Source organism: Ranitomeya imitator, chromosome 4, assembly GCF_032444005.1.
Source record: "Ranitomeya imitator isolate aRanImi1 chromosome 4, aRanImi1.pri, whole genome shotgun sequence".
NCBI classification, from domain to species: Eukaryota; Metazoa; Chordata; class Amphibia; order Anura; family Dendrobatidae; genus Ranitomeya; species Ranitomeya imitator.
The window spans coordinates 370,260,826-370,285,222 of record NC_091285.1 but is presented as its reverse complement, the minus strand read 5'-3'; the positions used below and the strand labels follow the sequence as shown (position 1 = coordinate 370,285,222).

At 41.6% G+C, this 24,397-nt stretch overlaps 1 protein-coding gene across 4 annotated transcripts in view; it reads left to right on the top strand.

Annotated features, from left to right (window-relative positions):
• CACNA2D1 (calcium voltage-gated channel auxiliary subunit alpha2delta 1) overlaps positions 1 to 24,397 on the top strand; it is a 1,366,870-nt gene that overhangs the window by 891,821 nt on the left and 450,652 nt on the right. For all 4 annotated transcript variants that reach the window (XM_069765154.1, XM_069765155.1, XM_069765153.1 and 1 more), the window contains exon 7: positions 15,687 to 15,818. In XM_069765154.1, the coding sequence (XP_069621255.1) occupies positions 15,687 to 15,818 (132 nt within the window). The remainder of the gene's footprint in view (positions 1 to 15,686; positions 15,819 to 24,397) is intronic.

Sequence of the window (24,397 nt, the reverse complement as noted above, 5' to 3'; positions counted from 1 at the left end):
TCACTCCTCTCATTCCCCCCTAACACTTGTCATTTCGACCTCACATCTGTCATTTTCCGATCACTACACTATTTTCCCTCACTCCTCTCATTTTGCACTCACACCTTTTCATTTTCACCTCACACCTCTCATTTTCACCTCAGTATATACATGTTTGTCATCTCCCTTATATATAGTATACACCTGTATGTCATCTCCTGTATATAGTATATACCTGCTGTGTGTCATCTCCCCTGTATATAGTATATACCTGCTGTGTGTCATCTCCCCTGTATATAGTATATACCTGTATGTCATCTCCTCCTATATATAGTATATACCTGTATGTCATCTCCTCCTATATATAGTATATACCTGTATGTCATCTCCTCCTATATATAGTATATACCTGTATGTCATCTCCTTCTATATATAGTATATACCTGTATGTCATCTCCTCCTGTATATAGTATATACCTGTGTGTCATCTCCCCTCCCCTGTATATAGTATATATCTGTGTGTCATCTCCTCCTGTATATAGTATATACCTGTATGTCATCTTCTATATATAGCATATACCTGTATGTCATCTCCTCCTGTATATAGTATATACCTGTAGGTAATCTGCTCCTGTATATAGTATATACCTGTGTGTCATCTCCTCCTGTATATAGTATATACCTGTATGTCATCTCCTCCTGTCTATAGTATGTACCTGTATGTCATCTCCTCTATATAGTATATACCTGTGTGTCATCTCTCCTGTATATAGTATATATCTGTGTGTCATCTCCCCTGTATAGAGTATATACCTGTGTGATCTCCTGTATTAGACCTCGTTAACACGTTATTTGCTCAGTATTTTTACCTCAGTATTTGTAAGATAAATTGGCAGCCTGATAAATCCGCAGCCAACAGGAAGCCCTCCCCCTGGCAGTATATATTAGCTCACACATACACATAATAGACAGGTCATGTGACTGACAGCTGCTGTATTTCCTATATGGTACATTTGTTGCTCTTGTAGTTTGTCTGCTTATTAATCAGATTTTTATTTTTGAAGGCTAATACCAGACTTGTGTGTGTTTTATGGCGAGTTTCGTTTGTCAAGTTGTGTGTGTTGAGTTGTGTGTGGCGACATGCATGTAGCGACTTTTGTGAGATGAGTTTTGTGTGGCAACATGCGTGTAGCAACTTTTTGTGTGTCGAGTTGCATGTGACAGGTTAGTGTAGCAAGTTGTGTGCAGCAAGTTTTGCGCATGGCGAGTTTTGCGCATGGCGAGTTTTGCGCGTGGTGAGTTTTATGTCTGGTGCCTTTTGAGTATGTGCAAGTTTTGTGTGAGGCAACTTTTGCATGTGCTGCAACTTTTGTGCATGTGGCAATTTTTCCGCGTGTGCAAGTTTTGCTTGTGGCGAGTTTTCCATGTGGCGAGTTTTGCGCGTGGTGAGTTTTGAGTGGCGACTTTTGTGTTTCGACATTTATGTGGCGAGGTTGGTGTATGTGTGTTGAAATGTGTGCTGAGGGTGGTATATGTGTTCAAGCACGTGGTAGTGTGTGGCGCATTTTGTGTGTGTGTTCATATCCCCATGTGTGGTGAGTATCTCATGTCGGGGCCCCACCTTAGCAACTGATCGGTATATACTCTTTGGCGCCATCGCTCTCATTCTTTAAGTCCCCCTTGTTCACATCTGTCAGCTGTCAATTTGCCTCCAACCCTTTTCCTTTCACTTTTCCCCATTATGTAGATAGGGGAAAAATAGTTTGGTGAATTGGAAAGCGTGGAGTTAAAATTTCACCTCACAACATAGCCTATGACGCTCTCAGGGTCCAGACGTGTGACTGTTCAAAATTTTGTTTCTGTAGCTGCGACGCCTCCAACACTTTTCCTTTCACTTTTTTCCCCATTATGCAGATAGGGGCAAAATTGTTTGGTGAATTGGAAAGCGCGGGGTTAAAATTTCACCTCACAACGTAGCCTATGACGCTCTCGGGGTCCAGCCGTGTGACTGTGCAAAATTTTGTGGCTGTAGCTGCGACGGTGCAGATGCAAATCCCGGACATACACACACACATACACACACACACACACATTCAGCTTTATATATTAGATATGGGCTGAAAGTGCACACTCCCAGCTGCAATATGATAGTTTACAAATCGGAGAAAGGGTTTAGGAATCATAGCTCTGTAATGCATAGCGTCCTCTTTTTCAAGGGACCAAAAGTAATTGGACAATGGACTCTAAGGGCTGCAATTAACTCTGAAGGCGTCTCCCTCGTTAACCTGTAATCAATGAAGTAGTTAAAAGGTCAGGGGTGGATTCCAGGTTTGGTGTGGTTTTGCATTTGGAAGCTGTTGCTGTGAGCAGACAACATGCGGTCAAAGGAACTCTCAATTGAGGTGAAGCAGAACATCCTGAGGCTGAAAAAAAAAGAAAAAATCCATCAGAGAGATAGCAGACATGCTTGGAGTAGCAAAATCAACAGTTGGGTACATTCTGAGAAAAAAGGAATTGACTGGTGAGCTTGGGAACTCAAAAAGGCCTGGGCGTCCACGGATGACAACAGTGGTGGATGATCGCCACATACTTAATTTGGTGAAGAAGAACCCGTTCACAACATCAACTGAAGTCCAGAACACTCTCAGTGAAGTAGGTGTATCTGTCTCTAAGTCAACAGTAAAGAGAAGACTCCATGACAGTAAATACAAAGGGTTCACATCTAGATGCAAACCATTCATCAATACCAAAAATAGACAGGCCAGAGTTAAATTTGCAGAAAAACACCTCAAGAAGCCAGCTCAGTTCTGGAAAAGTATTCTATGGACAGATGAGACAAAGATCAACCTGTACCAGAATGATGGGAAGAAAAAAGTTTGGAGAAGAAAGGGAACGGCACATGATCCAAGGCACACCACATCCTCTGTAAAACATGGTGGAGGCAACGTGATGGCATGGGCATGCATGGCTTTCAATGGCACTGGGTCACTTGTGTTTATTGATGACATAAGAGCAGACAAGAGTAGCCGGATGAATTCTGAAGTGTATCGGGATATACTTTCAGCCCAGATTCAGCCAAATGCTGCAAAGTTGATTGGACGGCGCTTCATAGTACAGATGGACAATGACCCCAAGCATACATCCAAAGCTACCCAGGAGTTCATGAGTGCCAAAAAGTGGAACATTCTGCAATGGCCAAGTCAATCTCCAGATCTAAACCCAATTGAGCATGCATTTCACTTGCTCAAATCCAGACTTAAGACGGAAAGACCCACAAACAAGCAAGACCTGAAGGCTGCGGCTGTAAAGGCCAGGCAAAGCATTAAGAAGGAGGAAACCCAGCGTTTGGTGATGTCCATGGGTTCCAGACTTAATGCAGTGATTGCCTCCAAAGGATTTGCAACAAAATATTGAAAATAAAAATATTTTGTTTGGGTTATGTTTATTTGTCCAATTACTTTTGACCTCCTAAAATGTGGAGTGTTTGTAAAGAAATGTGTACAACTCCTACATTTTCTATCAGATATTTTTGTTCAACCCTTCAAATTAAACGTTACAATCTGCACTTGAATTCTGTTGTAGAGGTTTCATTTCAAATCCAATGTGGTGGCATGCAGAGCCCAACTCGCGAAAATTGTGTCACTGTCCAAATATTTCTGGCCCTAACTATATATATATATATATATATATATATATATATATATATATATATATATATATATATATATATATATATATATATATATATATATTATATATATTGGCAAATCCGGAGATTTTCCGCAAAATTAATGAACATGCTGCATTTTTTTCCGCGATGCATTTTTCTGCGGACAAAAAAAAACGCAACATGTGCACAAAAATTGCGGATTGCATTCTAATAATAGGATGCTTAATGTAAGCTTTTTCTAGCCTTTTAGCGGCTGAAAACCGCCAAAAAAACGTGAAAAAAAATACTAAAAATCCTGAACGTGTGCACATAGCCTTACAGTGACATCGTAAATCAATAATATACTGCAAAACTCATATAGAGCTAATTCAATTGTATAATGTTAGGACTTATCCCTTTGATTCTTGGGAAATGTGTCAATCTCAAAAATCAAGAGACTGTGAGCATCATTGCAGGGAACTTCACCACAATTCCATTCACTAAAATGGTTTAGATTTCCTAATTGTGCTAGCTATTTCTTTAAAGAATAGGCAGGAGTCACAACAATTCAACAGTTGAATTCCCACTGATTAAAAAGGTGTGATATACCCCAGCTATGTATTAGCATTTCTGATCATGGGATGTAAATGTAGCAATGGTCAGCATGACTCACAAAGCACCATCTCGATAAATTGTTGCAGAAGGATATCTCACTTCAAGAGGAGCTTTCTACAATTTTAGCATCATGGAAAAATGGCTTCATAGCTGAAAAAAGGAGTGTTTTTTTTTTAAATAATCTCTCATATCGATTTGCTGAGATATTTGCTTGTAAAATCATCAGCAATCCTAAGTAGGAGGCATCATGCAGGGGATACAAGAACAAACCTCAAAAGGTCAGAAGAACAATCCATCTCCCGAGAGTCGTGTAACGATAGACAGCTCTGCTGTGAGTTTTTTTAAGTCACTTTTCTTTCTTGTCTTGTGATATTAGTTCCCAATTGGTACACGTAATTTATGATCTTAATGCAAAGTTTAAAATGGGCTTTCCAATCGTTTTGAACTGTTTTTTGCAATTTCTGGCACCAAAAGTCCCAAAATGTCCTTCAAACTCAAAACTATATTTTATGACTTTTTAAAAAGTCACAATTGATGAATCAGGCTAAAAAAAAACCTGTCATTGCTAAACTCCACCCACAGAATAGAAAACAAAAAATAACATAAATAGACTTCAAAAAAAGCACAAGTGGCATAATGAATATGATGCAAGCAAAAAAGGCACAAAACACACAAAACTAGTTAAAAAAAAAAATAAGCACAGAGGCACAGATGAAACAGAGGCTTAGGGTATGCGCACACGTCAGGATTTCTTGCAGAAATTTTCCTGACAAAAAACAGACATTTCTGCCATAAATCCGCATGCGTTTTTTTCGTTGTTTTTATGCATTTGAACGCGTTTTGGTGCGATTTTTGTGCGTTTTTTTCCCAAATGCATAGAATAGCAGGAAAAACGCAGAAAATCCGCAAAATTAATGAACATGCTGATTTTTTTACCGCAATGCTTTTTTTCACGGAAAAAACGGATCATGTGCACAAAACATGCAGAATGCATTCTAAATGATAGGATGCATTATCTATGCGTTTTTAATGAGTTTTTATAGCGTTTTTACTGCAAAAAAAGCGAAAAAACCTGAACGTGTGCACATTGCCTCAGAGTGCATTTACACCGCATGGTTATCAAAAACAAGCATTCCTGGGATTGCATGTTTCCTAATAAAAGAAGAGTGTAGACAGGCTGCTGATCAATGATTGAATGATTTTTACAGGGAATTTGTCAACATGATCTCCCCAAACTGTTTATATGGTAATTAGATGGTGGCCCGATTCTAACGCATCGGGTATTCTAGAATATGCATGCCCACATAGTATATTGCAAGCCCATGTAGTCTATTGCCCAGCCACGTAGTATATTGCCCAACCACATAGTATATTGGCCAGCCCCGTAGTATATTGACCAGCCACGTAGTATATTGCCCAGCCACGTAGTATATTGCCCAGCCACGTAGTATATTGCCCAGCCACGTAGTATATTGCCCAGCCACGTAGTATATTGCCCAGCCACGTAGTATATTGCCCAGCCACGTAGTATATTGCCCAGCCACGTAGTATATTGCCCAGCCACGTAGTATATTGCCCAGCCACGTAGTATATTGCCCAGCCACGTAGTATATTGCCCAGCCACGTAGTATATTGCCCAGCCACATACTATATTGCCCAGCCACATACTATATTGCCCAGCTACGTAGTATATTGCCCTGTGACGTAGTATATTGCCCAGCCACATAGTATATTGCCCAGCCAGGTAGTAAATTGCCCAGTCACGTAGTATATTGCTCAGTCATGTAGTATATTGCCTAGTCACGCAGTATATTGCCCAGTCACGTAGTATATTGCCCAGCCACATAGTATATTGCCCAGTCACATAGTATATTGCACAGCGACGTAGTATACAGCACAGAGCCACGTAGTATACTGCCCAGTCACGTAGTATATTGGCCAGTCACGTAGTATATTGCCCAGCCACGTAGTATATTGCCCAGCCACGTAGTATATTGATCCTCAAGGATCAGTCCTAGGCCTCGGCCCCCTCCTCTTCTCTTTGTATACTGCCCCTATTGGACAAACAATCAGTAGATTTGGTTTCGAGTACCATCTCTATGCTGACGACACCCAATTATACACCTCTTCTCCTGTTGTCACGCCGACCTTTTTAGAAAACACCAGTGATTGTCTTACCGCTGTCTCTAACATCATGTCCTCCCTCTATCTGAAACTAAAGCTGTCAAAAACTGAACTCCTTGTGTTCTCTCCCTCTACTAACCTACCTTTGCCTGACATTGCCATCTCCGTGTGCGGTTCCACCATTACTCCAAAGCAACATGCCCGCTGCCTTGGGGTCATCCTTGATTCTGACCTTTCATTCACCCCCCACATCCGATCACTGGCTCGCTCTTCTTACCTGCATCTCAAAAACATTTCTAGAATTCACCCTTTTCTTACTTTCGACTCTGCAAAAACTCTTACCGTTTCACTTATTCATTCTCGTCTGGACTATTGTAACTCTCTACTAATCGGCCTCCCTCTTACCAAACTTTCCCCGCTCCAATCTGTCCTGAATGCTGCTGCCAGGATCATATTCCTCACCAACTGTTACACCGATGCCTCTACCTTGTGCCAGTCATTACACTGGCTACCCATCCACTCCAGAATCCAGTACAAAACTACTACCCTCATCCACAAAGCACTCCATGGCTCAGCACCACCCTACATCTCCTTTCTGGTCTCAGTCTACCACCCTACCTGTGCCCTCCGCTCCGCTAATGACCTCAGGTTAGCATCCTCAATAATCAGAACCTCCCACTCCCGTCTCCAAGACTTTACACGTGCTGCGCCGATTCTTTGGAATGCACTACCTAGGTTAATACGATTAATCCCCAATCCCCACAGTTTTAAGCGTACCCTAAAAACTCATTTGTTCAGACTGGACTACCGCCTCAATGCATTAACCTAACGATCCCTGTGTGGCCTATTTAAAAAAAAAAAAAAAATCAGGTTCCTCGCATTATGTTCTCATTCACTTTATGCAGTTAATAGCCCTCTGTGTCGTTACTGCTACATACCTAGGCAATTAACTGGTTCATGCAGCTTTACATGAACACCCGAGCCTTACACGATGGCCGGTCCGAATAACTAAAGCAATTGTTGCCATCCACCTCTCGTGTCTCCCCTTTTCCTCATAGTTTGTAAGCTTGCGAGCAGGGCCCTCATTCCTCTTGGTATCTGTTTTGAACTGTATTTCTGTTATGCTGTAATGTCTATTGTCTGTACAAGTCCCCTCTATAATTTGTAAAGCGCTGCGGAATATGTTGGCGCTATATAAATAAAAATTATTATTATTATTATATTGCCCAGCCACGTAGTATATTGCCCAGCCACGTATGTAACAGGTTAAAAAAGACTTAAAATAAAAAATAAACATATACCCATGTTCCGAGGGCCCATTGTAGTCCTGGTGCTTGTGTGCGGTGCACGCAGCAGCTTCCAGTCCCAGGGTTGGTATGAGCACAGGACCTGTGATGACGTCACAGTCACAAGACCATGACGTCATGGAAGTTCCTTCTCGCATAGCATCCTTGCCTCCGGAACCTGCCGCTTGCACTGCCGAGGATAGGGCGCATGTCGGAGGGAGAGAATAAGCTTTTTTTTATTATTACTATTTGTAACATTAGATCTTTTTACTATTGGTCACACAGGGTTAATAGCTGCGTTATTAACGCAGCCCTCACACAGGCGCCAATAAACCTGTGTGAGGGCTGACTGGAGGGGAGTATGGAGCGGGCACTGACTGTGAGGAGGAAGGAGCGGCCATTTTTCCGCCGGACTGTGCCTGTCGCTAATTGGTCATGGCAATGGTCGTGGGCGTTTTGCCACGACCAATCAGCGACTTGGATTTCCATGACAGACAGAGGCCGCGACCAATGAATATCTGTGACAGATGGAATTACAGACAGAAAGACAGACAGACGGAAGTGACCCTTAGACAATTATATAGTAGATGTTGCTCTATGAAAAGTATCATCCTTAGTTTTACTTATGCAATATGTTTATTTCTGGCTGAAAAATTGTTGTTTTGTTCATATGCAAATGAGGCTCAAGTGCTCTAAGCATAATCAGAGCACACCCAAAGTCTCAACCGTTAAGTCCACCCTGGCTCTATTTCACACCAAGGTGGACTCAGTGGTTGTTCTTGTTTTTATTTAATACTTTGTTGAATCTGTGGCTTATCACACATTCTGCTTCTTTCCCATTTGTTTCTTTACTTTCTTGTTATATACTTGTATGTTCCATCGTGATTTTGCTGACTTCATTCTGAATCTACAGTATACACATTTCAATAAGTATAAAGAAAAGTATTGCACAAATAGGTGTCAAAACTTTGATTGGTTCTGTATAAACAGTGTCATTATTATTATTACATACTATTATATACTATATTAGAACTGAGCAAATTATTTTGTTGCATAAATAATTTGTTTCGAATGTTAGGAAATTTGCTGCTACCAACAAATTTGAAGAGTTGATGATTAGATTCCCTCAAATCACCCAACAAAATGCCAACCACTAATTTACACAAAGCAAAAGTTTGCATAAGGCCGGTTTCCTGATATTTCCGGTACCAGAAACCATTACCAGAGAGATCAGTGTCCGTGTGTTCATGTGTTCGTACGTGTAATACTAGCAGCACACGTGTGGCAACCATGTACCACCCGTGTGCTGCATCAGTACCACACGTACCGGCACCTGAGGAGAGAAGGAGCGATACAGTTATCGCTGTTCGCCTGTGCCGGGTTATGAAGATGGCTCTCAACATTCTCCTACTCTGATCTGCAGGGAAGAATGTTGAGAATTATATTCAACTGATAACAGCTACAGCAGGCGGTGGCTGATGGGACTATTACTCCCATCAGCCTGCCCCTGCTGCCGCCAATAACAGTGAGAGCAAGTGGCGGCTGATGGGAGTATTCATCACCCGCTGCCTGCACTATAAATAAATAAATAAATAAAATACAGCGTGGAGTCCCCTAAATTTTTGATAACCATTCAGACAAAACTGGATGGGCTGCAACCCTAAGCTGTCAGCATTAGCAAGGCTGGTTATCAAGAATGTAGAGGTCACCACACTGTTTTTATAAATGATTTAAATAAATAATTAAAAAAACTGGTGTAGGATCCCCTTATTTTTGACAACCTGCCTTACTAAAGCAGACAGCTGGAGACTGGTTTTCTCAGGCTGGTAAGGGGCCATGGATATTGACAGCCTAAAAATAGCAGCAGGATTTGCACTACAAAGTTTGCCTTCCTGCTTGTTTCTCCTCTTTGCCATAAGTGTGCATACCTCTGAAAGCCAAGTAACCCCATGAATAAGACCCTGGTGGGTCGAAACGTTGGGTTTGGTCTGATTTGAACACATTTGTTCCTATTTTTTTCTATGGCTATTCCTTTTGTTATAATAAACTGGTTCAAAACCTTTTGCAACATATCCAGTCTGAGTGTGCGGTAATTTTTTGATATATGACTGTTCGGGCCTCCGGGTCTGTCTTACCAGCACCTCGAATTATTATTTTTGATCCGAGTGCATACCATTATTTTCCTTAAAAATAGCAGCACACAACCGCCCTGAAAAGGCACATTTCTGATGCTTTGCCCAGCTCTTCTCACTTGCCCTATGGACGTGGCAGGGTGGTGTTAATATTTGTGGGGTTGATGTCACATTTGCATTGTCTGATGACATCATTCTCATGGCTTAACCCCTTCCCGACCTTTGACGCCACATAGGCATCATGAAAGTCGGTGCCAATCCGACCTATGACGCCTATGTGGCGTCATGGAAAGATCACATCCCTGCAGATCGGGTGAAAGGGTTAACTCCAATTTCACCTGATCTGCAGGGACAGGGGAAGTGGTACTTTAGCCCAGGGGGGTGGCTTCACCCCCCGTGGCTACGATCGCTCTGATTGGCTGTTGAAAGTGAAGCTGCCAATTAGAGAGATTTGTAATATTTCACCTAAAAAACTGGTGAAATATTACAATCCAGCCATGGCCGATGCTGCAATATCATCGGCCATGGCTGGAAACACTGGTGTACCCCCCCACCATCACCGATCGCCTCCCCAGCCCTCCAATCTATGTTCTGCTCCCCTCCGCCGTCCTGTCTGCTCCCCCATCCTCCTGCCCACTCCCCCCATGCTCCGATGCCACCCCCGTCCTCCGATCCACCCCCCATGCTCAGATCTCCCCCCTTATACTTACCGGGCCTCCCGGTGTCCGTCCGTCTTCTCCCTGCGCGCCGCCATCTTCCTAAATGGCGGGCGCAAGCGCAGTGCGCCCGCCGAATCTGCCGGCCGGCAGATTCGTTCCAGGTATATTTTGATCACTGTGATATAACCTATCACAGTGATCAAAATAAAAAAAATAGTAAATGACCCCCCTCTTTATCACCCCCATAGGTAGGGCCAATAATAAAATAAAGAAAATATTTTTTTTTCTTTTTCCACTAGGGTTAGGGTTAGAACTAGGGTTAGGGTTAGGGTTAGGTTCAGGGTATTTGCACACGATGCAGATTTGGCTGCAGATCCGCAGCGGATTGGCCGCGGATCCACAGCGGATTGGCTGGGGATCCACAGCGGATTGGCCTCTGCGAATTCATAGCAGTTTTCCATCAGGTTTACAGTACCATGTAAACCTATGGAAAACCAAATCCGCTGTGCCCATGGTGCGGAAAATGCCGTGCGGAAACGCTGTGTTGTATTTTCCGCAGCAAGTCAATTTTGTGCGGATTCCGCAGGGTTTTACATCTGTTCCTTAATAGGAATCCGCAGGTGAAATCCGCACCAAAAAAAACTGTAAATCCGCAGGTAAAACGCCTTTTACCTGCAAATTTTTCAAAAATCGTGCTGAAAAATCTCACACGAATCCGCAACGTGGGCACATAGCATTAGGGTTAGGGTTGGAATTAGAGTTAGGGTTGGAATTAGGGCTAGGGATTGAAATAGGGGTAAGATTAGGGTTAGGGTTATGGATAGGGTTAGGGGTGTGTTGGGGTTAAATTTGTGGTTAGGGTTGGGATTAGGGTTAGGATTAGGGTTAGGGTTGGGATTAGGGTCTCGGGTGTGTTGGGGTTAGGGGTGTGGTTAGGGGTGTGTTGGGTTAGGGTTGTGATTAGGGTTATGGCTACAGTTGGGATAAGGGTTAGGGGTGTGTTGGGGTTAGTGTTGAAGTTAGAATTGAGGGGTTTTCACTGTTTAGGCACATCAGGGTTCTCCAAATGCAACATGGCGCCACCATTGATTCCAGCCAATCTTGCGTTCACAAAGTCAAATGGTGCTCCCTCCCTTCCGAGCCCCAATGTGCGCCCAAACAGTGGTTTACCCCCGCATATGGGGTACCAGCGTACTCAGGACAAACTGGGCAACAACTATTGGTGTCCAATTTCTCCTGTTACCCTTGCGAAAATAAAAAATTGCTTGCTAAAACAATTTTTGTGGAAAGAAAAATTATTTTTTATTTTCACGGCTCTGCGTTATAAACTTCTGTGAAGCACTTGGGGATTGAAAGTGCTCACCACATATCTAGATAAGTTCCTTGGGGGGTCTAATTTCCAATATGGGGTCACTTGTGGGGGGTTTCTACTATTTAGGCACATCAGGGGCTCTGCAAATGCAACATGACGCCCGCAGACCATGCCATCAAAGACTGCATTTCAAAAGTCACTACTTCCCTTCCAAGCCCCGACGTGTGCCCAAACAGTGGTTTACCCCCACATATGGGGTATCAATGTACTCACGACAAAGTGGGCAACAAATATTGGGGTCCAATTTCTCCTGTTACCCTTGTGAAAATAAAAAATTGCAGGCTAAAAAACAATTTTTGAGGAAAGAAAAATGATTTTTATTTTCACGGCTCTGCGTTATAAACTTCTATGAAGCAATTGGGGGTTTAAAGTGGTCACCGCACATCTATATTAGTTCCATGGGAGGTCTAGTTTCCAAAATGGGGTCACATGTGGGGGAGCTCCAATGTTTAGGCACACAGGGGCTCTTCAAACGCGACATGGTGTCCGCTAACGATTGGAGCTAATTTTTCATTCAAAAGTCAAATGGCGCTCCTTCCCTTACGAGCCTTGCCGTGTGCACAAACAGTGGTTTGTGACCACATATGAGGTATCAGTGTACTCAGGAGAAATTGTCCAACACATTTTAGGATCCATTTTATCCTGTTGCCTATGTGAAAATGAAAAAATTGAGGCTAAAATAAATTTTTGGTGAAAAAAAAGTACTTTTTCATTTTTACGGATCAATTTGTGAAGCACCTGGGGGTTTAAAGTGCTCACTATGCATCTAGATAAGCTCCTTGGGGGTCTAGTTTCCAAAATGGGGTCACTTGTGGGGAAGCTCCAATGTTTAGGCACACGGGGGCTCTCCAAACGCGACATGGTGTCCGCTAAAGATTGGAGCCAATTTTTCATTGAAAAGGTCAAATGGCGCTCCTTCCCTTCAGAGCCCTGTCGTGCGCCCAGACAGTGGTTCCCCCCACATATGAGGTATCGGTGTACCCAGGACAAAATTTTCAATAATGTTTGGTGTCCAGTTTCTCTTTTTACCCTTGGAAAAATAAAAAAATTGTTGGTAAAACATCATTTTTGTGACTAAAAAGTTAAATGTTCATTTTTTCCTTCCATGATGCTTCTGCTGCTGTGAAGTAACTGAAGGGTTAATAAACTTCTTAAATGTGGTTTTGAGTACCTTTAAGGGTGCAGTTTTTAGAATGGTGTCACTTTGGGGTATTTTCAGCCATACAGACCCCTCAAACTGACTTCAAATGTGAGGTGGTCCCTAAAAAAATGGTTTTGTAAATTTCGTTGTAAAAATGAGAAATCGCTGGTCAAATTTTAACCCTTATAACTTCCTAGCAAAAAAAAATTTTGTTTCCAAAATTGTGCTAATGTAAAGTAGACATTTGGGAAATGTTATTTATTAACTACTTTGTGTCACATAAGTCTCTGGTTTAACAGAATAAAAATTCAAAATTTGAAAATTGCAAAATTTTCTAAATTTTAGCCAAATTTCCATTTTTTTCACAAATAAACACAAAAATTATTGACCTAAATGTACTACTAGCATGAAGCCCAATATGTCAGGAAAAAACAATCTCAGAACCGTTAGGATCCGTTGAAGCGTTCCCGAGTTATTAGCTCATAAAGGGACACTGGTCAGAATTGCAAAAAACGGCCAGGTCATTAAGGTCAAAATAGGATGGGTCATGAAGGGGTTAATAATGGAGAGGCCATTAGTTGTTGTATTGTAAATAATAACAGAGGAAGTATAACATCTTTTATTTGAAATAAAAATTAAAAACAGTTTTCCATTTTTATTTAAAAATAACAAACACAGTTATACTCACCTAACGCCCATTCCATTTAGTCCCTCGTCTCCTGTAATAAAACAAAAAAAAAAAACAACCATATCCCTCACCTGCCTGACTTTCTGTCCCATGCCGTAATCCATGTCTGGGGATTAATAGTTTTCAAACTGGACAGTGCAAAAATGCGACTGCCCACATTGAGAATCACCAGTGAATGAGTTGCTGCGAGCGCAGCATCAGTGACTAGCAGTGTCAAGTCATATGCAAATTGCCTCTTCTGAGAAAAAAGAGGACTTAAACTCTATAGCGCCACCTGTTGGAAGTAGCGATCCTACAAGTCACAATCAACTCTTTAACGAGTTGTGCAATATGACTTAGGATAAAAGCCAAATTAGTATCTCAATCCGCAGACACGGTGTTTCGGGCTGTTGGCCCTCGAAGTTACCGCAGGTCACTGAGACTGCATTCACAGCCAGGCTGAACTGCAGTGACCTCCACACCATGACAAAAAGCACTGAATTCACCACAGTTCAGCTAAGTGAGTTCACCGCAGATCTTTGATCTTTGAAGCCAACTGTACCTCTGCTTCTCAGGCGCCCGTATATGTCACACAGATGACATCCATGTCATCCATGAGCATGTGTGTATTTTGCAGCCCATGCTGCTGTTAAAAAAACAGACATGTCAGCATATTTTGCACAAGGACACAGGGTAAAAAAAAAACACACTGACTTGTTCGCAGATCCATTCACTCGAATAGGTTTACCTGTGTAAGTGTCTCCGATACGTGTGAAAACTGTCACCACACGTAAGGGACACACTGACCTCTGAAAGAGGCCAAAAGTAGAAGAGTTTCACAGGCCTCCAGGCATGGTAATACTGGAAATTCCAAAATGCCTTGCAGCTGTTTGTTACTTAACTTAGCACAGTTTGGCCGTGGTCACACTAGGGTGTGTAATGCAAGAGACTTGCATCAATACCCGGCACTTGGGACCGGAGCATGCCGCTGCATGTGTTTCTATGCAGCTGAACGCTCTGCTCCCGAGTGCCGGCTGCTGTGCCCGGTATTGATGTGAGAGACTTGTGCGAGTTTCTCGCATTCCACACGCAAGTGTGAATCAGATACAATGATAACCTATATTAAAGCAGAGTCAGAAAATCAGCCATTTTGTAGTGAATCTGGATAAGAGAGTATAACAGAGATAGGGAGGGAAAGTCATAAAACACTGAAGAAACATTGCAGACAATGTGTGACAGAAAAAACAGTGAAAAACAGCTGCAATCCATTTACTCATAGTCATACTTACTCATAGTGATATACTTTTATTTAGATTTGACATTCCTAAAACTGTGTTGTTTTAAAGAACTAAAAAGAGTCATACACATCTTTTCAGGGCTATCAGGAGCTTTGACGTTCTTGTGATGTGCAGAAAATTAACTGTGAATCAATTTTTTAGGAAACTTTTGACAAAGCTGGTGAATTCAAATTTCAAATTATTCTCTCATCTCTGTAATTTATTTTGATAACCAGGATACTGAACAGATGCTGTCAATATATTGTTATTATCATTATTAGAGAGTGGTTTGTTTGTCATAGATATCAAAATATATCTAAAGTTACAATATTTTTCCAAGCACCATAATAGTAATGGCTAGGACTTTTATGTAACTCTTCATATTCAGGTACCTGACCACAAAGTATTAATTTGTTCATGCTTCTGAATACAAATCTCATCATAGCTCAGGTTCACTATGTAACTGACCCAGTGCATGAATATTCATGCACACATAGCTGATTTTTCTCGAAGTTATCATATCCATAAACATGAAAATCTTGTTAAGTTACACTAATGAGCACTATGTTGGGAAGCAATTCCCCAATCAGATTTAAAGGGCTAATAATAACACTGTTTCACAATGTCATCTTGTTTTCTTCTTGTATTAGTTTTACTTTGAAATCTGTCACTAGCCGTTAAGTCATGATCGTTTTAACTTATTTACTTTTTCCATGAAATCATTGCTGTTAGCAATTATTGAAACTTATTAATACCTTTCCAATCCATTTCATTTCTTATTATAGCCACCATTGTGCTAAATGAACTGAACTGGACGGCAGCTCTGGATGAAGTTTTTAAGAAAAACCAAAATGAAGATAAAACGCTTCTTTGGCAAGTGTTTGGAAGTGCAACTGGTTTGGCCAGGTATTACCCAGGTAAATAAGATGACAATACTATTTCTGAATCTTTATGTAAAAATAGGAATGTGCAAATCAGGTTTCTATGTTAAACATATTTTAACAAATTTTTATTACATGTGACTACAAATTAACATAATATCCTGTAAACTTGTTGTTTTCAGTCTGGCTACTCCACCTCATTACCATCACATGAAGGATTAAGACACAATCTAATTAGAGATAACGCAGTATTTCACCATTCAGAATAGGCGATGCTTGCCCATAGTACTGCACAATGACCTTTGCACACATCACACTGATTATAAAACATAAACTACAAAATCTCCCATAGAAATCATTGACTGTCTCTAGAATATTGGCTTACATGACCCGTGTGTTAGGTGTCGAGTTCCCGCCGCTGCACAGGGGGAATCTCGAACCATCTCCACTGTGGTCTCCCATTCTCCTCCACCCACATTGGAGCCTGCTCAGAGGAGACGTCGGTCTCAGCATCTGGCTCAAGCTGATATTGTGCGGCTGGCTACTGCTGTCCTTCCAGGCTCAGCGATCGTAACCAATACTGATCAGCGGCGAGCGAGTGCTCCTGGGACTAAGTCCTGCTTTTCTTCTTCTGAGCATGCCCAAGGGACGACCTCCCATTGGAGGTCGGGGGTCACATGCTCAGGTCCTGTAGCAGCTCCTATTGGACCACTAGGAAGGTCCCGAAGAGCTTCTGTAAAAAAGGTTTGCATGGCCGCAGGGCCATGCGCTAGTATAAACCTGTTATCGTGTGTGGATGTATGCCTGTTCTGGTTAATGCTCCTTAATCATACCCATTCCTAGTAATGTTGAATGTTCGTGAATGTTGGAGCTACCTAGCCCTGACAGTGCTATCCTACACAGAAGCACGACTTTACTGCATCAAATCTGCAGCGACTGCCAGTGTGGCGCCTTGCGCAACCAGTGCGCTTTCCTGACCCTAGTTAAGGTGGATAGTGGCGTCCACCAATGCGACGCTGTACGGACTCTGTTCGGTAAATGTTAGTTTGTTCTGTCCTGACAACCGGTCAGTGTAGGGTGGGAATTCCCGCTTGGACTCTGCATCTGACTCAGGCATCCTCACACGCGGGTTCAAAAGCCACTGAGGGTCAGAGCAAGTCCAATCACCAGTTCAGTGGAGGTGATTCATAGGGATCCCACTAGTGTCTTTCAGCTGCACCCTGTGACTGCTAAGAGGGTGCAGCGTTTATTTGGCGACTCTGTGAAGCAACAGAGTTCACTTCGATTCACACTGGGTGAGGTCTAACCCACGTGTGAGCAAGCGTCCCTCTGCCATTACTCAGCAGCAGGTTCCATCTCTGCACGGTGGACCCCGGGATACGAACACACCTTATTTCATCCTTATAATTATTTGGTGCATTCCACCTGCCCTAACACTGAGGAAAAGCCTAAATCTGGCTAGCGGTAGCTCAGGCAAATTGAATGAGCAAGAGCAGAAAATAGAATAAAATAGCATCTTTTTTTAACGACCTTCAGCTCAGTATCAAGGTATAGCGACTTGATGGATGAATGATCTGTAGGAAGTTCAATCTTGTGCAAGCCTAGATAGGTCCATCAGGGTCCTTTCCTCAGTTATTTTCATCATATCAAGTCATCCATCGGGTTGCTGGTCTTCCTCTTCAAATTGTTCCTTCATAAATAATTAGATAGATAGACATAACTTCTATAATTTTCCTATTTTCAATCAGATGCTAATATACAGTACATATACAGTATATGCACTGCTGAGCCAATTGTCCTTCAGTGCCGGGGTTGCGGTTTCAGCTGCTGCTAACTATGTATTGAGCGGTGATGAAGCAGCACCAGCAGGGCCTCTTTGACAGAAAGTTGGAGGAACATAGTTAATTTCCTCCCCCAGCCACACAGATTTAGAATGATATTATCCTGTTGATTAACCCCCCCCCCCCCTATCTGCAGGTTAATCTTGTTTTTTTTACATGACAAGTTCCATTTAAGATCCCATATACATTGGACTAATGTCAGCCAAACCCTCTAATACAAGGGTGGGGAATTTTTTTTCTGCCAAGAGCCATTGGCTATTTATACCATCCTTCGGGGACCGTACAAACTCCGCTCACAAAGTTCATCCTGACTCTGGCACTGGTTTCAGGATATAATCTTTCATTGCATGCTCTTCAGTGTTCAGTAGTGAACACTGCATGTGTGTGCTAACAGAGCAAGAAAAAAATAATGAGCTTCTGGCAATCAAAATACAGCTCCCTTCCCAAGAATATGGTCCCTGATAATCTGCTGGGGGCCTGGTAAAGGTCATCGAGGGCCGTAAATGGCCCGAGGGCCGTAAATGGCCCTAGGGCCTGAGGTTCCCCACCCCTGCTCTAATATCATTGGGTTCTTCCAACAGTCTAATGTGTATGGGGATCTCTCAACTCTCCCCCAACAGAAGATATTTGGAGATATAAGGATACAACATGTCCGGGCTTCCACTTCCCATCCTTTTTGTTTCATTAGGCTAGGTTCACATTGCGTTAGTACAGTCCGTTCAACACATACGTTGAACGGACTGCGCTAACGCAAGTGCCGACTTTTGCACAGCGCTAGCGCAGATGGAGCTTCTGCTAGCTCCATCTGCACTAGCAGTGACGGACCCGGAAACGCTGCAGCCCGCATCTCGGATCCGTCACTCAAATGACGGCACATCGCTAGCGCACGCCCATTGTGGGTGTGCGCTAGCGAAGCGTCCGACATTGCAGTCTATGGCAGCATTAACGGACTACGTTACACCGCGTTATGCCGCAGTGTAAAGTAGTCCGTTAAACGTTGAGCCATAACGCAATGTGAACCAAGCTTATAGCCAACAGTTATTTATTGTCTATGGGGAGCCTTTGAGGGATTTCTAAACACATTCTTACCTGTTGAACACCCACAGGTTCCCATTAGTCTGAAGAGGTTTGTCAGATAACTTTGAATTACATAAAATATCCACTTTGAAACATATCTCAGGAAGAGAAAATAGAAATGTTAAAACAGTCATTAATAGAGACTATAGGTCATTTTTACCATTTAATATTCCTTATGTATGTTTAGTGGAGCATAGTGGGAATTCTTACTGTATAAAGTGGGGAAGGAGAATGATTACTTATAGTTCAGGAAAGAAATATATCTTGGTACCGTGTTAGCCAGTGGATAGAAAAATATTTAGAATTGAGAGTCCTCAGTGGTTGATACCTTTTAATGGCTAACTGAAAAGATGGTAACAAATTGCAAGCTTTCGAGACTACACAGGTCTCTTCATCAGGCAAAGACTAAAACAAATTCTGAAGAATCACATATTTATGCACAACATAGTATAGGAAAAAAAAAAAAAAAAAAAAGGGGAAAAAAAACCATGGATAAGCCAGGTGACATGAAGCAGAATTACCATGGGTGATAAACAGTTACGTCCATAAATATTGGGCCAATTCTTAGATAAGAAAAAAAAAAAAAAAGAGCATGAACCGCACATCCCAAAATCATACGTTGATCTAAAGCCGCTAGGCAAAAATTAATATAACTGAATATGAGGTTTTCAGTTTAACATTCTGATCAGACTGTATGAAGCCCACTGCCCCTTCACGGCAAACCTCGTAGTGGGTCCTATCTTTCTGAGGCGACCAAGGTGCTCATGGATAGGGATGAGCACCTTGGTCGCCTCAGAAAGATCTTTTTGAATCAGGGCTACCATCCAAGAACAATTGAAAACCAGATCACAAGAGCCACCAGAATATCAAGGAATCACCTGCTACATTACAAAACTAAAGAAGAAAATAACCGGGTACCTCTAGTAGTTACCTACAATCCAAATCTGGAGGTGCTAAGGGGAGCTGCACGGAAATTGCAACCTTTACTGCAAAAAGATGCCCGCTTACAATCCATTTTTCCAGATCCCCCACTACTGTGTTTTAGGCAGCCCCCAAATCTAAGAAGCATCATTGTCAAGAGCTCCCTGTCCTCTCCAACAGCTGCAGGAACCTTTCCTTGCAACCAGAAAAAATGTAAAACCTGTCCATTTTATGACCATGAACAAGATAAAGATCCCCAATTCACATCAGGACTACAAGATCCCAGGTACTTTCAGCTGCGTCACTTCTAATGTGGTGTACCTAATTATATGTACTAAATGTCCAACTGGGGGTCTGTATGTGGGGGAGACAGGGCAGAAGCTTAGAACAAGAATGAACTCCCATCGCCATAAAATAAGAGAAAAAAGAATGGATCTACCGGTGGCAATACATTTCTGTCTCGCAAATCATAACATTATGGACATGAAATTACTTGTATTGAAAGGAAACTTCAAATCGCAGAAAGACAGAAGAGTCTGGGAATATAAACTGATGACGACCTTTGACACTCTTAATGCAGGAATGAATGTGTCACATGGATTTATGTCTTTTTACATCAACTAAGGAACTTGCCCCTCAGACCATGAAGGGTCATTACAACAGAGACCCTAATCACAGGACAATAAAACATTCCTTATCTAAGAATTGGCCCAATATTTATGGACGTAACTGTTTATCACCCATGGTAATTCTGCTTCATGTCACCTGGCTTATCCATGGTTTTTTTTCCCCTCTTTTTTTTTTTTTTTTCCTATACTATGTTGTGCATAAATATGTGATTCTTCAGAATTTGTTTTAGTCTTTGCCTGATGAAGAGACCTGTGTAGTCTCGAAAGCTTGCAATTTGTTACCATCTTTTCAGTTAGCCATTAAAAGGTATCAACCACTGAGGATTCTCAATTCTAAATATTTTACTTATAGTTCCACATTCAAAGGGTCATAAGGCAGTTGCCAAAGCCATGAGCTATATGATGATAATACAGGTCCTTCTCAAAAAATTAGCATATAGTGTTAAATTTCATTATTTACCAAAATGTAATGATTACAATTAAACTTTCATATATTATAGATTCATTATCCACCAACTGAAATTTGTCAGGTCTTTTATTGTTTTAATACTGATGATTTTGGCATACAACTCCTGATAACCCAAAAAACCTGTCTCAATAAATTAGCATATCAAGAAAAGGTTCTCTAAACGACCTATTACCCTAATCTTCTGAATCAACTAATTAACTCTAAACACATGCAAAAGATACCTGAGGCTTTTATAAACTCCCTGCCTGGTTCATTACTCAAAACCCCCATCATGGGTAAGACTAGCGACCTGACAGATGTCAAGAAGGCCATCATTGACACCCTTAAGCAAGAGGGTAAGACCCAGAAAGAAATTTCTCAACAAATAGGCTGTTCCCAGAGTGCTGTATCAAGGCACCTCAATGGTAAGTCTGTTGGAAGGAAACAATGTGGCAGAAAACGCTGTACAACGAGAAGAGGAGACCGGACCCTGAGGAAGATTGTGGAGAAGGACCGATTCCAGACCTTGGGGAACCTGAGGAAGCAGTGGACTGAGTCTGGTGTGGAAACATCCAGAGCCACCGTGCACAGGCGTGTGCAAGAAATGGGCTACAGGTGCCGCATTCCCCAGGTAAAGCCACTTTTGAACCATAAACAGCGGCAGAGGCGCCTGACCTGGGCTACAGAGAAGCAGCACTGGACTGTTGCTAAGTGGTCCCAAGTACTTTTTTCTGATGAAAGTAAATTTTGCATGTCATTCGGAAATCAAGGTGCCAGAGTCTGGAGGAAGACTGGGGAGAAGGAAATGCCAAAATGCCTGAAGTCCAGTGTCAAGTACCCACAGTCAGTGATGGTGTGGGGTGCCATGTCAGCTGCTGGTGTTGGTCCACTGTGTTTCATCAAGGGCAGGGTCAATGCAGCTAGCTATCAGGAGATTTTGGAGCACTTCATGCTTCCATCGGCTGAAATGCTTTATGGAGATGAAGATTTCATTTTTCAGCACGACCTGGCACCTGCTCACAGTGCCAAAACCACTGGTAAATGGTTTACTGACCATGGTATTACTGTGCTCAATTGGCCTGCCAACTCTCCTGACCTGAACCCCATAGAGAATCTGTGGGATATTGTGAAGAGAAAGTTGAGAGACGCAAGACCCAACACTCTGGATGAGCTTAAGGCCGCTATTGAAGCATCCTGGGCCTCCATAACATCTCAGCAGTGTCACAGGCTGATTGCCTCCATGCCACGCCGCATTGAAGCAGTCATTTCTGCCAAAGGATTCCCGACCAAGTATTGAGTGCATAACTGAACATTATTATTTGATGGTTTTTTTGTTTGTTATTAAAAAACACTTTTATTTGATTGGATGGGTGAAATATGCTAATTTATTGAGACAGGTTTTTTGGGTTATCAGGAGTTGTATGCCAAAATCATCAGTATTAAAACAATAAAAGACCTGACAAATTTCAGTTGGTGGATAATGAATCTATAATATATGAAAGTTTAATTGTAATCATTACATTATGGTAAATAATGAAATTTAACACTATATGCTAATTTTTTGAGAAGGACCTGTATAGCTGATAAAATCTAGAGTTGTCTTGGTTATGGAAGGATATCCCAAACGTTTGACCCAAGTCATTCAGTTTTAGGCTGATGGTTCCAAATGCTAATGAAATGTATGTAAACGTTTGACTTTGCTGTGAGTAATAAAAATGCCATAACACATGTGTGTTAGAAAAGATTCTTTGACCCCACCTCAACACTTATAGAAACTGTACAGATAGCAATTTCATACAAGTGCAATTATTTTCGAGTTTGTAGCTTCTGTACAGTAGTTTGAGAATAACTAAAATACATTGAACTAAGAATATGTTATGTAAGAGAGGTACATATCAGCAGCAGTAACAATGTTCATCTTTTATTTTAACCAGCCTTCTTTTAATGTTCTTCCTTTGCTCATGACTCAAGGGACAGTGAACAAGTCTTACATTCTAGATAGAGAAAAATAATCAATATTAAAAGCTTTGCTATTCTAAAAGCTACTATTGTATCTTTTACAGTAGGATCTTGCTTTTTGGTAAACAAGACTGGGCCTAGACCTGATCAGTGAACCAAAAAACCTCCACACTGTAAAAATTAAACAATTTTGTTGAATTACAGTACGTATGAATCTTTCAAATATTTCCTAATATTCTTTGACGTGCAACATAGGGGCTTTGGACCATATAGCTGTAAAGCAATGTTCACATTTCGTTTCCATTTAAAGAGGACCGTTCACCAAATTTTTCATGTTGAACTGGATACAGGATGTAATAGTGGCTGCAGAGTGCACTACTTTTTTTTGTTTAGTTTCTTTTTTTGTTTCTCAGTTGCGGAGGTATTATCAATCAAAATATTGGCACCTAAAGAGCTGAGTTTTGTTAAGTCAAGATGTTGCTAGATGGCAACTCACACAGGGGGAAGAAGTACAGCCCCCTTAAGCGCCAATACTGTCATTACTAATATATCCAGAACAAGGGGGAAAGATGTAAAAATAAAATATTTTGTGACACTCTGCAGCCACTAATGCATAGTGTATCCAGATAAACATGAAAAATTTGGTGAAAAGGCCTCCAAGAGAAGCTCCAGATATATACTTTGAATTGATAATATAATGGATGCCTGATAGTTGGAGCTGCCACGCGTAGACCAATATAAAAATACATTGTGAGCTTTTCATGACTGAAGCCTGTGACAGAATACACTTCCCATAAAATGTTATGTTGAAAAACGTAAACATCTGACACATACATAATTTTACTAGACTACATGATGTGCAACATGGTCTTGTCTACTATGCTAATTTATTCCCCAATTCTACAGTGCATTGACTTTATTGTCCAAATGGAGTCCATGACACTCTTTTCGCCCTCATCTGACATAAAAAGCCCCACGGGCAACAACTGTTTTTCTTCCTTGTCTACACCGTAAATATTTAAGTTCTTATACTGGTGACTAAGCCTCATAGTAGTTAATAGAGATCACTTTTTAGCAGTCATCTTGTCATCTTGATAGGCAGTATTACAATGAGAGGTAACACCTTCTAATACGAAAATCGAAACAGGTAATGCATTGACAATAGGTGATGAATACATTTGTCTTCCTGTTTCATTCACGACTCAGTGACACATCTTACCAAACATGCCAACAACATTATAATATAGAAATTGTTACATATTGTCTTAGTTTTCTTATGCCCAGGTTTTTACAAGTGCTGTTGCAGCATAATTTCATACTTTTAAGGTTCCGTTATAATAAATGAAATGTGGATTACATCTGCGCTGCTGCGACAAATAATAGATCCAGATATACTGTTAGGGTGTTCGGGTGGTTTATTCAACGCGTTTCGAAGCTCAAAGGCTTCTTCTTCAGGAAGTTTCCAAACATATCTTTGTGTGGAAACTTCCTGAAGAAGAAGCCTTTGAGCTTCGAAACGCGTTGAATAAACCACCCGAACACCCTAACAGTATATCTGGATCTATTATTTGTCGCAGCAGCGCAGATGTAATCCACATTTCATTTATTATAACGGTTCTGAGAGGTTGCTACGCCGACCTGTGGATCTGCAGCAGCTGACAACTACACACTTGTACTGTGTACTACCAGGTGAGCAGTTCTCTCACAATTGATTAAGAACAATCCTGGGGATAAGACCCT